Source organism: Cupressus sempervirens, chromosome 2, assembly GCF_028749045.1.
Source record: "Cupressus sempervirens isolate cs-2001-9-10 chromosome 2, ASM2874904v1, whole genome shotgun sequence".
NCBI classification, from domain to species: Eukaryota; Viridiplantae; Streptophyta; class Pinopsida; order Cupressales; family Cupressaceae; genus Cupressus; species Cupressus sempervirens.
Genome location: NC_143119.1, coordinates 15,336,109 through 15,351,304, shown reverse-complemented (window position 1 = coordinate 15,351,304; position 15,196 = coordinate 15,336,109). Strand labels below are relative to the sequence as shown.

Below are 15,196 nucleotides of genomic sequence, written 5' to 3'. Positions count from 1 at the left end.
GACAAATCTTCATAGGCTTTTGTTGGCAGGATCATGGACTATGCTTAGCAACAGCTGGAATACATCTTGATAGGAGCATATTTTTCATTTAATTATGGAACATGTAGACGTATTGATTTTGACAGGGGGTAATGACAATAGAGAAAGAGACTTGTGAATAACCAATCTTAGTGAAAGATGAATGCGTATTACACGTCACATTGATGTTTACAACTACTTAGAGTTAAACAGGTTTAACAATCTGATGGCAACGCCTGGGACAATGGAAGGAAGTACTGAATTCTCACAAGAATCAAATGGCTATAAAATGTCCTTAAAGGGGGAGAATTCTCAAGCAAACCAGGTAGCACAAGACAATCACCAGTTAAAACCACATCCCAAATAGAAGATGTTACATCAAACAAACAATTGAATGGTGTGGATATTTTACTGTCTAGCACGTCAAGCTTGGTAAAAGATTTACAAGCATTAAGTTCCAGTAATGAAATAGAACCAGCTTCTTCAATGCATTCTTCAAGGGAAAAGGGCATTTCTAAGAGAGTAGCAGCATCAGGAAAATCACCCATGAAAAAACCTTTAAGGGTTGGGATTCAGCGGGCATCTGAAGCAAGCATATCAGAAACAATGACCTTGAAGCAAGCATTAAGAGGAATGAGCATTTCTCAGGCATCAGAACTAGCTTCTTTGAAACGGCTCTCAAAACCACCTGTCACATCTCAGTTAGGAGATGTTGGTTCAATAAAACAAAGATACAGAGCTGTTGTATTTTCCCATGGATTAGAACCAAGTACTTCTAAACGCATAACCTGGACACAAGGCACTTCTCACGAGTTAGAAGGTGGCATTTTGAAATCATCAGTAAGGGGAACTGGTGCTTCTTAGACATCAGAACCATGTTCTTTAAAGCTTTCATCTCTAATTGGCACAACACTTTCTTCTGCAGCATGTTCATCAGAAGCTGGAAGTAGCCGAACTAATGAAAGGGCAAACAGACAAGGTAATGAAGATGCATTAGGGACCTTGTTGCCTGTTAGTAGTGGTCTTGATGCTGAAGGCAATAGAAACAACTCAGATATTGTCAGGGTGATAGTCACTAACAAAACAAGTAACAATGGAGAAATTAGTGTTGATAATGGCAGTGAGACTAAATCTAATATGGGAAAAGCTATACACGGATCAAAATGTAGTGACAGGACAGATTACATTGAAATTGCAAATAGTAGGGCCAGCAGAGGTAGCAGCAGCAGTGGCGTGAGTGACGAGAGCAGTTGCAGTAGTTTAAGCAGTAATGGCAATAGGCCTTATATGTCAAATGATTCAAGATGGGAAGCCATCCGTACTATTAAGATGCAGGATGGAAGTTTAGGTTTGAAACATTTTAGGTTGTTGAAGAAATTGGGAGAAGGTGACACAAGCAATGTGTATCTCTTAGAATTAAATGGCACAAGGTGTTATTTTGCAATTAAATTTATGAATTATGGATCTTTGGCCAGTCGAAAAAAGATGTTGATGGCGCAGACAGAAAGAGAAATACTTCAGATGCTGGATCATCCTTTTCTTCCAACATTATATGTTCACTTTCAAACTGAAAAGTTTTCATGTTTAGTTATGGAATATTGCCCAGGAGGAGATCTTCATAGACTATGACAGCGACAACCAGGCAGGAACTTCTCCGAGCAAGCAGCTCGGTATGATATTCAACTCTTCTGTATTATGGTGCACTTAATTGTCTAAAGATTTTTAACTATCAGTTTATACTTTTCAGGGAATTATCAATGTAAACTTCAATCTGTGAATGTAATATCTAAAAGGTCACAGTAACATTGTAAAAGAGTGTTGTCCTCCCTTTTGAAGAGTTTGAAAAATAGAGCCTCAAAAATAAGCTTGATCTAAGTGAGTGAAGGCATAGTTGCTTCTAATGGCTAGTTCTTAAATGCCTGCAACAAAGAGTATTTGAAGTGTTGAATGCCTAATGTCTATCTATGAGAATCTTTTAGGTTGTTAACTATAGTACAGCAGAATAAATGGTACATAATTTTAATTTATTGAACCACGACTCATGATATCGAAAGGTCATATTAAAATGAATTTGAGTCAAGCAATTTCTATGTGGGCTTTTGCTTACACATCCTTTAACACTGTTATGTCATTAGCCTCACCCATTCTCTAAAGTTTTTTGGTTTAGATATACCAATTGGTGTTCCAATCCTTGTTGCAATTTAATGCCTGAATTTACTTGTGGTACATGCTTTGGAATTACGTTACTGGATCCATACTTGGGATGTTGGAATCAGGGGTGGGTACAGTTCCAATTTGGATTTAGCCTGGGCGAACTGCAGTATACTGAGGCAATTTCATGGACTGTGTAATGATAAAATGATCAGCTCTTTGTGCAAATCGGTTGTATTTACTTTTATGAGTATAGACTAGTTGAAAATCGTGTATTTCTTTGGCAGATGATGGAGGGGGCATGGATCTTGATTGTATTCGACAATGCATGAGCTTGGGATATTCTATGAAGAACACAAACACTACCATAGGCCAATGTAATTCAAAGGAAGATTAGCTACGCCTACCATTGCATAAAAGACTAGATTGCATTTGTTTGGGGAAAATCACATTTATTAAATCAATTTAATTGATAGTTGCATGACTGTACTTGGCTGCTTTCATTGTTGAATCAATTCCTATCCATTCGTGTATGCAGATGGTAATGGCTTTAAAACAAGCACAATGAGATTGGGAGCAGATGCAATTGTTTTTACTCGGACAGCTCATGGCAGGTGCTTTCCGTTCTTTATTGAAGCAAAGAATAATCCAAGTCACATCATAGTTTTTCTTGAGATTTTTCTTACTAACACTACAATTCTTTTTTATTTTGCTTCTTTTTTGTTCAACTCTTATAATTTTTTGTTTTGAGATTATCAGCAAAAAAATGACATGAAGGAAAAGCTATACATTGGATGCTTCAAACAACCATCAATCTCAAACATATCAATACCAGATATGGAAGTTCTATGGAGTTCAATTTATTGTGATTTATGAACCCTTGTTGAATTTATTAAGGCGATGGAGAGGAGAGCAAAATTATCTGTTCATGTTCCACATATAGCATATGACTTGAAAGGGAATGTAGCTGCTAAGAAAAGAACAGGGGGATGGAAGGCATCACCTTTCATTATAGGTATAGTAGACTAGCACATTCTGAAATCAAAGCAATGCTTGGTTTCAAGTAACATCTACAGTTTTATTTATTATTATTATTTATTCATCTGTTAAGTGTTAAGCATTATGTTTGAGTAGACTTGTGTCAAGTAACATCTACAGTTTCATTTATCATTATTATTTATTCATTTGTTAAGTGTTATGTTTGAGTAAACTTGACACAAGATTTTTCAAATAAGAGACTTATAAATTACCGTTATGTCTTGTCTTTATGTAGAACATTAAACAAATGACAGTAAGTTTAATCTTTTTGTGTGGATTAACAGTTTAGCACTTCCTCAACAACATAATCTTTATATGGTCTCTCATTTTTTTGAGTTTTGAATTGTGATTTAATTACTTTGAATGTGTTGTCAATCTACAGTCTTAATAGCCCTGTCCTCTAAATGTGTTTTTACTCAAATTAGATGAAATGATACTGATGTTGAATTCATGTGATACTTTGCAGTGAATGAGGTGGCTGAAAGGCTTGCATACTATTCAGTTGCTGTGAACATGTTCTCATATGTGATAACAGAGATGCATGAGAGCATACCAAATGCTGCTAATTTTGTTATAGACAATCACTAAAGATCGATTGTGGATTACCAGCAAGGGATCAACATTATCAGGATTGAGATTCATTGAATGATATCTATATATTAGATAAAGGCAACAAGATCTTACTGTGAGACAAAACCACCAATGCAAGAAAACAGAAAGTATGTAAACCATTAATGTAAGAAAACAACAACAATGACACATTTGATTAGTCATAAGACCAATTCACCATGCATCAGTAAATGAGTATTTTGACTATTTTCATTTTTCATGAATGAGATATCAGAGAAATTGAAGGGTATTCATATTCAAAAGAGCAGTTAGAATAAATATCATATGTAGAAACAAAATCAAATATATTGATGTTGAATCTTGAGTGGTAATTAATTTGTGTGGAGTAGTCAATTGAAATATGTGAGTATTCATCGAGCTCCATTGGCAGTTCAAACTTTAAATAACATACAAGACTGATGTTACATTGACATGAGAGTTATAGTTAAATAGCAAATAAATGTTGAAGAACTTTGGCAATAGATTCCTTCAGTGATACAATTTTGACTACAATTAATCACTAAAATTCATTGATGGAAGACTAAGTAGCCAGTCAACCCAGCAGATATCAATTACTGCTGCCAAAGAGATGAATGTAATCAGTGAACAAACTAACCAGTCAAAAAGTTATTCAATGTATGGTTGACACAACAATTATAATCAGTAATATACAAACATCGATTAAGAATTGTATAAATAACAAATGATCATATGGAAAGGTATGATTAGGAGACGATAGTGATGTTTCCATTCCCAATAAAAGTTGTAACCATTCAATTCATAAGGTGTTGAAGCAGATTAATGTCTCCAATCACAATCTTCGAACATTTCTTATTTTACTTCACACCAATATTTGGATTGATGAAGATGGAGCAGCATTTTAAAATAGAAACATATCCATAAGAATTCAGTATCCTAAAAATCATAGCAAGAACAACAACCCGGTTGAGGCATAGCCTCCCATACATGTGATGCATGATCATAAAGTCCAAATCAGAGAAAGCAATAAGAATTCCAGATTGGCTATTACATCAAACCTTCCTTGAGACAAAATCGGATCATCGCAGATATTAGAAGCAGTGTTACCAAATTACAGATCAGTTTCGTGTCTACTATCTAGTCATCCATTAAGTCAAAATCTGGCATTTAGCATCAACTTGCAGATCGATATAATAAGGATCATAATTAAAATGCATTTGATAGCGACTCTTTGATTGCTTGTAGGTCTATAATTGTAGTAATAATTGCAGATCAATATATATTATAACATGGATCATATTGCGTAAGTCATTTAAATATAGGTTTATATAAACGATATTTATTGATTGAGGACCCATCACCACCATATAGAGAGTTGACCATCATCAATTGGAGGTTCATATCATAGTTATTGTTTAGCAATACATTATATAATCATCGTAGATTAGTAATAGGATAGAAGACATTTACATTGAGCGATCGTTCAAATGCAAATTCATAAAATAAAGATATTGCTCATATACATTTGCAAATCATGTATCAGAGACAATAATCTTATAAGGTATAGTTAGAAAGAAGCCTCTTGCAATTAAAACTAGTCAAAACCCTAAGAAATTGTGCAAGAGAACATTACAGAGACTAAGAAAATTGCATTTCCAGGTGCAGTCCAAACCCTACATAGGAGTAGTATAAATAATGTAAAGTCTTGAAAGGGGGCATAGAATGCCGCACATGAGAAATGGGGAGGATTTAAGAGGGTAGAAGTGGAAGTGTGGAGCTTGATAGCAATTTAAGAAAGGGGAGATAGGAGTGTGGGTGTGCATGGAGAAGGCAAGCAACACAATCGAGGCCAGAGGGCACACATATGAGTAAAGTTTGGTAAAAGTTGTTGAAAGGCTATGAATGTAAATGTTCTATCTGCAGATTGTTATGAATTAAATTCTGTTTCTTGCTGCAATCTAAGAACAAAGGGTCTATTTTTGTTTTATGTTTAAGATTTGAGGTTGCCGAGCAGAGTGTTGCTTGCTCTTTGCATCAAAACAAAACTTGCTAACATTGATTTTGAAGAAGCTTTTGAATAGACCTCTCATTATAATACATAAAAAATGTCCTTTGAAGACACACAAAGAAGCTCTAAAAGCTATTATCATTGAACTGACTTAAAATGATTACTTCCAATTTCACAAAATAAACATAAGATAAATCTTTGTTTTATGGCCCATAAAAAAAAATTCAAAAACCATCAAGTTCTCTACAATTAACCTTTATGTCACAATCAGATAGATGTCCTGACAGATTAATAGACCAAAGAAGCCAGAGTTAATCTTTTTCATTATTTTCTCACAAACCCATGGTCATTACAGAAGATATCAAATTGAAATAAATCCTTCTAACATGAGTGAAACAACCTAAACAAGAGAAAAATCGTAATATTCAGATTACGGTTGTTTTTGGAACTGTGGGAAGCTAAGGAGGAATTACCTGTGTTTCCAAAAACTAAAGAACACCTTCAAGGGATAAAGAGTGTCCAAAGTAATCCTATTGTGTGTGCATATATACTAAGGATCTTCACGCGATAGTTTCTTCCTCTGACTCGGTGTCACTGTCTTCATATTGTTCCAGCTCTCCGGAAAGTACAGACTCACCCTTGATGCCTCTTCTTAGCACATCTTTGACGGTCTCAATTCCTTTTTTAGAAATGAAATTCTCTTTAATAGAAAGCTGAAAGAAATTGGGCTTGTTTACAACAGCTTCTGCAGCAGCCTTAGCCCCAGTTTTAGTCATTTTATTTGCACTAAAATCAAGCTCTTTGAGCTGCTCGTGACCTTCCGAAATGGCTTTGCATATTACAACTGATCCATCATCCTCTAGTTCGTTGTCTATTGCATAAAACCCGGTCAGCAAGTTCTTTACAGCAAGACATTCTGCTAAAGCTGGAGCTGCTTTTCGAGTGATATAATTTCCTCCAACCTTAAGAACACTTAAAGATGGAGCTGTATCCTTGAGGCTTCGGGCGATAGAAATCACCCCTTTATCATGAAGATCCATATAGCTTAAAATAACTACTATGAGACCTAGATGTCCAGAGATGACTTTGCTCAGAGCAACCCTGCCTGCTTTCCCAAACATGTTAGCTCCTAAACAGAGAGACTTTAAGCCACTGCTTTTCCCCAAAGCGATTACTAAAGCCATTGCACCGCGGATGCCTATGTTGTTTCCTGAGAACTCAAAATCCTCTAGAGCAATGCATTTCGTAAAAAGCTCTGAAATGATCTCTGCTGCATCGTCTCCTGACTCGGTGTAAACGAAATGCAAACTCTTCATCGTTTCAACAGATGGAAGCAACTCACAAATGGTTCTAGCAGCTTCTCCAGAAATTTTGCCACAGGCGAATCCCAATTTTTCCAGAGCTTTCTGAGATTTCAAGAGTGGTGCAAAAGCCCTGACCCCCTCCTCTCTCGATTTCCCTATGTCAAGAAACAAGGATCTCAGCCGGCATCTTCGTAACGCATATGAAAATATTGACATAATATGAAGTTCTTCATGCACAGGTCTTCCAAAGGAAAAATGTAAAAGTTCCACATCTCTTAATGTTTTCCGAACACCCAACAGGGCTCTTTTTGCAATATGGGCTGCATCCACTCTGAAAATGTGGTTGGCAAAGCATACCTTGGTACAAGAACCCTTGAGCTTTTCCAATGGGCTGAAGAGCTCCATAGCCAAGCCCAGGTCAATAAAGAAAAAATGACCATTTGGATTTGATATGTCAAAAACAATTTCTTCCAACCCTTTATCAGTATGAGTCTGGATAGTGCCCATGACCTTTATCCAATTGCTCCTTGCATAAATTGAAGATGACGACACGAAATCAAGATAACAGTATAAATTTCAGAACTCTACATGTATGATAAAAAAACATCATTTTTCGTTCGAACCCTTACATTTCTTAGTTGGCCGTTACTGAAACAACAAAATTGTCTGCACAAAAATTTCTGAGAACTAGAGTTTATAAATCTGTCTCAAACAGTTTCCTGCAAATTCGACGTCTCTGTAACTGACAGACTTCTTACAGTGACATGAATTTTGATTGGAAACATTTACAAATCTAATTTACTCTTCTTTATATATTTGTTGTAACGTCTTCTGAGATCGTCTGCAGTAACGTCTTACTTAAGAAATAAATGAATTCGTGCTTATATATTTCCAACGTTTATCGCTCGCCTTTGAGATTTCAGTTTTTTCTTTCCATTTTCTGCAATTTCCTACGTTTTGGATTGAAATTTTACTTGATTTGGTCGCGGGAAAAACAACGATATTATCCGGCTCTAGTGTACTGCACGAAAGTCTGGAATTGGAGGTGGAATTAAAAAAGAACATGGTTAGAAGAACTGAAATTTTCGATATCTAAAAAAATTTAATAAATATTAAAGTCTATCTAGGACAGAAATATCTGTTTTAAAATTGAAAAAAATCAAGTTAAAACATTTGTATATAAATGTTTTTAATTTTGTCAATGTATTCAATATAGATTTTTACTAGTTTTAAAATTTATTTATTTTATTAATTTTTTAAATAGTTTTTTATTTGAAGTATTTGTGATAAGTAATACTAGTGTATACACTTTGTCTATTATTTGAATAATATTTGTCAATTTTTGAAAATAAATTTTATTTATAATTTTTTTTTTTCCAAATTTATAATACTTTATTTTTTATTTAAAAAACTCATTTATCCCCAATATGTCTTATAGGAACTTTTTAGAGAAAATATTATATAGAAATAATTTATTAGTCCTTACTCCTATTGTCTCTCACAATTAAATTTTTATAAATAAAACTAGTGCACTTCTGAAGTTCAAAAATCATTTTATTTCTTACTTAATTTTAAATCAATAATTTTTATTTTTATTAAAAAGTAAAATTGAATTTTCAACACAAAATCAGATAAAGAAATTTTTGAAATGTTTTTAAGTTCTAGGCACATGCAAGAATTTGGATCTTTCCAAATATTTGTCATACACATTCCCAAACAATTGCAGAAGAAATCCATGATTATGACTGCTAGCATTATAAAAACTAAGAATCAAAAGGCCAACAAGCTCACCCCCCTTCTCTATGATGTTGAAATCTTAGTCCAACCAATATCATTCCCATCATTTTTCAAGTACATCTGATCATCTCCCCAACCATTAGTAGCCATTTCAGTGTCCCCTCCAACCATATTCTCTCTTTTCCAACTCTACCATGAGCACCACCTCTAGTATTGTCATTTCCTGACACCAAACACTGGAACCCCAACATATACAAGATGCCTAAAAAAGCTAAGCTTCTTAATTTTCTTCCTGTGTAACACCTTAAGCATGTGTTGGTAGGCCTCAAAAAAAGCACTGGTGGATTCAAACATAACATATTTGACTCCGTTCTCAATTTAGCCTGCGAGTCTCCTTCATATGCAGTTGCTCTACCACGTGCAATGTAGGGATGGTACTTGAAGCATTGGTCGCCATTGGCTTCTTTCAACTAAAAATTCCATTAATGGTAGCCATCCAAGAAACACAAAAATTGCCCTCATTTTCTCTAGCAACTTCTAAATTTTGAAACCAGTTTGGATATGATTATATTTGATTCTCATGATTTTAATTTGTGCGGGAGGGAAATTGGGGATGTATTTATAGTGGTGAAAAAATGGGAAATTGTTCATGAGATAAATTTGCAAGGAATGGATGCCACTTCTCTATGAGAAACGTCAAAAAAGTTGCCCAACTTTGTTGAGGATTTGTCTGTTATTAGTGAGAATATAATAATAAAAAGGAAAAGGAGGGCTATACATGATCCACTCATATATGATTTTCCATGCAAAAATAGATGATTAAATTGTAAATATGTTTAATCATAGTTTAATTAGTCAATAGAATATTTATGTTGGGATTGTCCATCAAGATTCAAGGTTTTACATCGAAAAATATTTTGTTGGCACTTTTCTCAACAAATTTTGTTTGTTGGTGAATGTCAACATGGTGGTGGCAGACGCCATCCCATTTTAGTCTCATTTTTGGTTTGGCGAGCAGCAACGACATGTACAATTCAATTTGCCATTTTGTGATGCTTTGACAACTCACGAACTACAAATGTATTGTTGATGTAATGCTAGGTTAAACTACTTCTTAGTCCTTACCTTCCAAGGACTTGGTCAGGCTTTCTCCTAGCCTATTAGGGTTCCCTTGATGCTCTAATCCCTAGAGGATCTCTTTCCTATCCTCTATCCACTCTCAACCTAGTTACACCAATGGTTATAGTTTTTTCTTTACCCAAATACCTCTTCAAACTCACTTGCTAACCTTCTACTTGTGATTTCTTTGACCAATTTCCTCAACCTTATAGAGTGAGGTCTCTTGCAAGTAATGCCAGACTTCCCTTGGACATCTAGACCACAATCTTACAAGGTATCATCAGGTTCTTTGTTCCTAAGCCAAAATTGCCACAAACAAGGCTACAGTCTTAATTTTCTCCAAAAGAGTTGGAAAAAAAACCTTATATTCGAGTACCCTTTTGGAAAATCTCATAGATTTTGTGGGTCTTCGATCTCCAAGGTGTCCATACACCATAAAGTAACTCTTATGCCTATTTTTAAGGGTTCCATACTAATGGTGATTGGTCTAGCTAGGGTATGTTCTTCCCCCTTCAAAACTTATCATGAAACTTGTTTTTCTGGTAAATGTTGACACTGCTCAACCCTCCTCATTCTGCACCACTTGGTTTGAAGTATTAGGCACTTTCAAACCCCAAAACCTCTCTTCCAATTCTGTGATTGCCTAACCAAGTACAACAGACTTGCCTAGGGCATCACTTTTAAATTGCTTGACATGCCTTCTAGGGCTCCAAAACTTATATACAATATGTACATTGGCTCTACTCCCATGTCCCCTAAAGCCATGAAGAACTCATGGTAGCAACTCACGGGAGAGCCATTATTGCTCAAGCAATCAAAACTGAAACAACACACAGGATACTCAGAAAATAATTTCAAAACCTAGTTAAATGAGCACGTACAAACTAGTAACTTGAATAGAAAAGTATTGTACAAACATTAGAAACACAAATCCAACACCACATTGGATGGTTCAATCCATTTGTCCATACAGGCAATTAAAATTCTATAAATTGTCTCAAACTGAACTAGAAAATCATGTATTCAATTGCATAAACTTGCTCAATACAACTCCCAACCCTTGAGATGTGTTTGATTGATAATTTTGTAGGTTCCCAAAGAGGTTGCAGGTGGTTGGAATAACCACCAAGCTTCTCCTTGCATTTTGCAACTTTTATGCCAAAAAATTGTCAAGCGACTTTTTAAAAAGTTGCACAATCTTGACAACTTTTGGCACCCTTGAGCAACTTTTCTCTCCTTCACTTGGGAACCTCCAAACCTGTCTAGTTTGATCCACAAATGATGTCTAGAAATAATTTAGCCCCTAGGACATCAATATGCCTTATTTATCCCATTTTTGCCTTCTTGACAACTTTTTCCAATTGTTGCTCAATTTGTTATCTTTTGACATCTATTCTCTTTCCAACTCCCAAATGACACATTAGGAGTCTTGATCCATGCAAGAGGATTAAATCACATCATAGATGATAGGGTGGGTTAAAATCACACCTTCTTTAAACTTCTTATGGTCCTAGACATATACCTCCTAGCACAAGCTATACTCATAAATACACACCAAAAACATCTACCTAGCCTCTTTTTTGACCCAAAAAGATGACCTCTACAAGGTCCAAACTCACCCACACCCCTAGCTTGGCTAGAGTTAGTACATGCCCAAAATCCAAACCAACTAGAAACCAAAAATAAAAGCTTTGACTAGGTGCTCTTGCACCATACTGTCCCAAACAAAAAGAAGTTAATCCATCTTGGATTGAGTAGGCTTGGATCAATGCCCAAACGTTTAAAGTTTGTCTCCCTAATCCAAGTAGCATCAATATCACCTTTTCCCACCCATTGAACAAGATGTTCCAAGTAGGCCTTTGTCCTAGTCTACTTTTAGACTTTTAAATCCAAAATCCTAGCTGCTTGTAGAGGTGGAGGAGGGCTTAGTTGCAGGACTGCTACATCCTGTGTGACCTCTTGGAGACTCTGGTCAGCGTCTGGGATAGGTCCTTTGTAGACAACCAAATCAGCAATATTGAACATTGGTGACAAACCTAGGTTTGTAGGTAGCTCAACCTTATAGGCATTTTCCCCATATTTATCAAGTATTGTGCAAGGACCTACCCTCCTCATGTCGAGCTTGTGTCGTACCCCCTTTAACAATATTTGTTTGTTTAGATGTACCATCACAAGATCTCCTATCTAAAATTGTAACTCCTTCTTTGATGCATCAATCTTTTGTTTTAATCTGTTAGCATTTTCAATCAAGGTCTTCCTCACACTTTCATGGACTTCCCTCATTGATTAGGCAAATTCCTTAGCATAACTACTACTTGGAATCTCTTCTTTCAAGGCTCTCAACTCAAAAATTCCTCTAGGATGCAAACCATAAACTACTTCAAAGGGGCTCTTACCTATTGATCTATTCATTACATCATTGTAGGCATATCCATCTTTCCCAATGAGTTGATCCCAAGTCTTCCCATACTCATTTTTGAGACACCTCAGTAGGTTTCCAAAATTCTTATTAGTTACCTATGTTTGGTCGTTAGTCTTTGGGTGGTTGGCAAATCCAAAAGACAAGTTAGTTCCAAGTCTTCTCCACAGAGTTTTCCAAAAGTTTTGGTGTCCCTGTCTGAAACAATACTCATAGGTAACCCATGGATCCTAACCACCTCTCTGAAAAACAAATTAGCAATCTGACAAGCATCATGGATAGTCTTGCAAGGCACAAAGTGAGCCATCTTACTAAACCTATCCACAATCACATAGATGTTATCATACCCCTGCCTTATTTTGGGTAGGCCAACTACAAAATCTATGCTTATACATTCCCATTGTCTATTAGAGATTGGAAGAGGTTGGTAAAGACCAACATTTGAGGATGTCCCCTTGGCTTTTTGGCACACTATGCAACTCTCAACATATTGTTTAATGTCTCTAGTCATCCTAGGTGAAAAATAGAACCTAGTGACTAACTCTTGAGTCTTATTGACTCCAAAATGACCACTAAGTTCCCCATTATGTTTCTCTTGGATCAAATTCTTCCTCATTGACCCCCTAGGAACACAAAGTTAATTTCCCTTAAAAAATATATCATTCTTATAATCAAAAAACTCACCATGGAAGTTATTTTTAAACTCCTTGCACACCTTGTAAATTTGAGCAAAATCTTCATCATTAGCATATAGATCTTTGAAGATGTCTATACCTATGCTTTGTAGTTGAATCTCTTGTATTGTGAGGATTCTTCTACTCAAAGCATCAGCTACTTTTTTCTGCACTCTCTTCTTGTGCTTAATTGTAAATGTGTAGGCTTTCAAATATTCTACCCACTTCATATGCTTGTTGCTTAGTTTGTCTTGAGAATTAAGGAAGTTGAGGGCTTGGTTGTCTAAATACACAAAAAATTCCTTTAGGAGCAAGTAGTTCCTCCACTTCCTTAGAGCCTATACTAAAGCATACAACTTTAGGTCATAAGAGGAGTACTTTCTCCTAGCAAAATTGAATTTCTCACTATGAAAGGCCACTAGTCTCCCTTCTTGGCTTAGGAAAAATCCAATAGCTACATTGCTAGCATCACATTCCACTTGGAAAAAAATTCAAAGCTAGGAAGTACTAGTGTAGGCAGCTCTACTATTTTCCTCTTGAGTGTTTCAAAGCCTTGATCTGCTTGAGGGGTCCAAAGGAATTTTCTCTTCACTCCTCCCTTGATTGTGTCCAACATAGGAGCACATATGCCACTGAAATGTCTAGTAAAATTCCTATAATACTAAGCTAATCCATGGAGGTTTCTCACATCATATGCAGTCTTAGGATTAGGCCAACTTAGAATGGCATCTACCTTCTCTCGATCCATTTTTAGGTTACCCTAAGATGGAATAAAGCCAAGGTACACTAACTCCTACTTCGTGAAGTCACACTTCTCCAAATTGATGATTATCTTTTCATCATGCAATTTCTTAAAAACAATTTGTAGATGCCTAATATGTTTCTCTTTAGTTTTGCTAAAAATTAAGATGTCATCTAAATAGACAACAACAAACTTACCAATGTAATCTGACTACACCTTGTTCATCAGCCTCATAAAAGTAGATGGGACATTGGATAAACCAAATGGCATCACAAGCCACTCATACAACACTTTAGTAGTTATAAAGGTCATCTTCCATATCCCCTTCATTTATCCTAATTTGATGATAACCACTTTTCAAGTCTATCTCGGTAAAATGCTTGGCTTCCCTTGAATAGTCCATTAGGTCTTCAATTCTAGGTATTGGGAACCTATACCTAATGGTGATCCTTTTAATGGCTCTGGAATTAGTACAAAGCATCCAAGTTCCACCTTTCTTAGGTGCTAAAATAGTAGGGACTCCACATGGACTAATGCTTTTCCTAATCAGGCCTTGGTTTAAGAGCTCTTGGATTTGTTTGGAAATTTCCTCATTTTGTTGAGGAGTCATCTTATAGGTGGCTTTATTAGGTAGGGAAGCTCCTAGGAGAAAATCTATTTGTTGGCTAACATGTCTCTTGGGAGGCAAGGTGGTAGGTTGTCCATCACTAAAAATGGTCTTGTATTCTTTAAGCAATTCTCGCACTTAAATTGGTATCTTTGTTTTCTTGGCAGCAACTTCATCTATAGGTTTTAAACCAATGCAAACCCAACTCCATCTCCTTTCTCTAGAGTCAGCAAGAACTCCTTCTCACCAACCATAAGCACACTTGGTCTTGAGGTCTTCACCTCTCCCTCTTCTAGCAAGGATTGGATCTTGAAAGTTACTCCATCTTTCTTGAATGAGTAGAAATTTCCAATTCCATCATGTATAGCCTGATTATCAAATTGTCATGGCCTTCCAAGTAGAAGGTAGCATGCATCCATGGGAAGAATATCACATAGTACTATCTTTATTTCTCCCTATAATGAACTCCACCAATGCTTGTTCTCCAACAAATATATGTTGTCCTTTATTGAGCCACGTGACCTTGTATGGATTGACATGAGAGATTCTTTTTAACTTTAACTTGTTGACTACCTCTTCACTGATTATATTATCAATTGATCCTGAGTCAATAATGACTCTACATACCTTTCCCATGATCTTACATATGATCCTAAAGAGTGCTCTCCTTTGACTTGGTTCTTCTTTGATTAACTCCTTAATCAATGTTCTCTTGATCATCAAATTCTCCCCTTCCTTTGATTCTAGGGGTACCTTAGGGTGCTTGTTGTTGCCACTAGATTACTCTTGTA

At 35.9% G+C, this 15,196-nt stretch overlaps 1 protein-coding gene and 1 pseudogene across 1 annotated transcript; one reads left to right on the top strand and one right to left on the bottom strand.

Moving 5' to 3' along the window:
- The first annotated feature begins 244 nt into the window (after positions 1-244).
- LOC149570854 (uncharacterized) lies at positions 245-2,944 on the top strand (annotated as a pseudogene).
- Positions 2,945-5,989: 3,045 nt separating this feature from the next.
- LOC149570853 (RAN GTPase-activating protein 2-like) lies at positions 5,990-7,944 on the bottom strand. The gene has a single exon (XM_089808239.1). The coding sequence runs from the start codon at positions 7,612-7,614 to the stop codon at positions 6,364-6,366; it is 1,251 nt and encodes a 416-aa protein (XP_089664365.1). The 5' UTR covers positions 7,615-7,944; the 3' UTR covers positions 5,990-6,363.
- Between the last annotated feature and the right edge of the window lie 7,252 nt (positions 7,945-15,196).

Coding starts and splice junctions, on each gene's coding strand:
- LOC149570853 (XM_089808239.1), bottom strand. CDS start 7,614: ATGGGCACTATCCAGACTCATACTGATAAAGGGTTGGAAGAAATTGTT.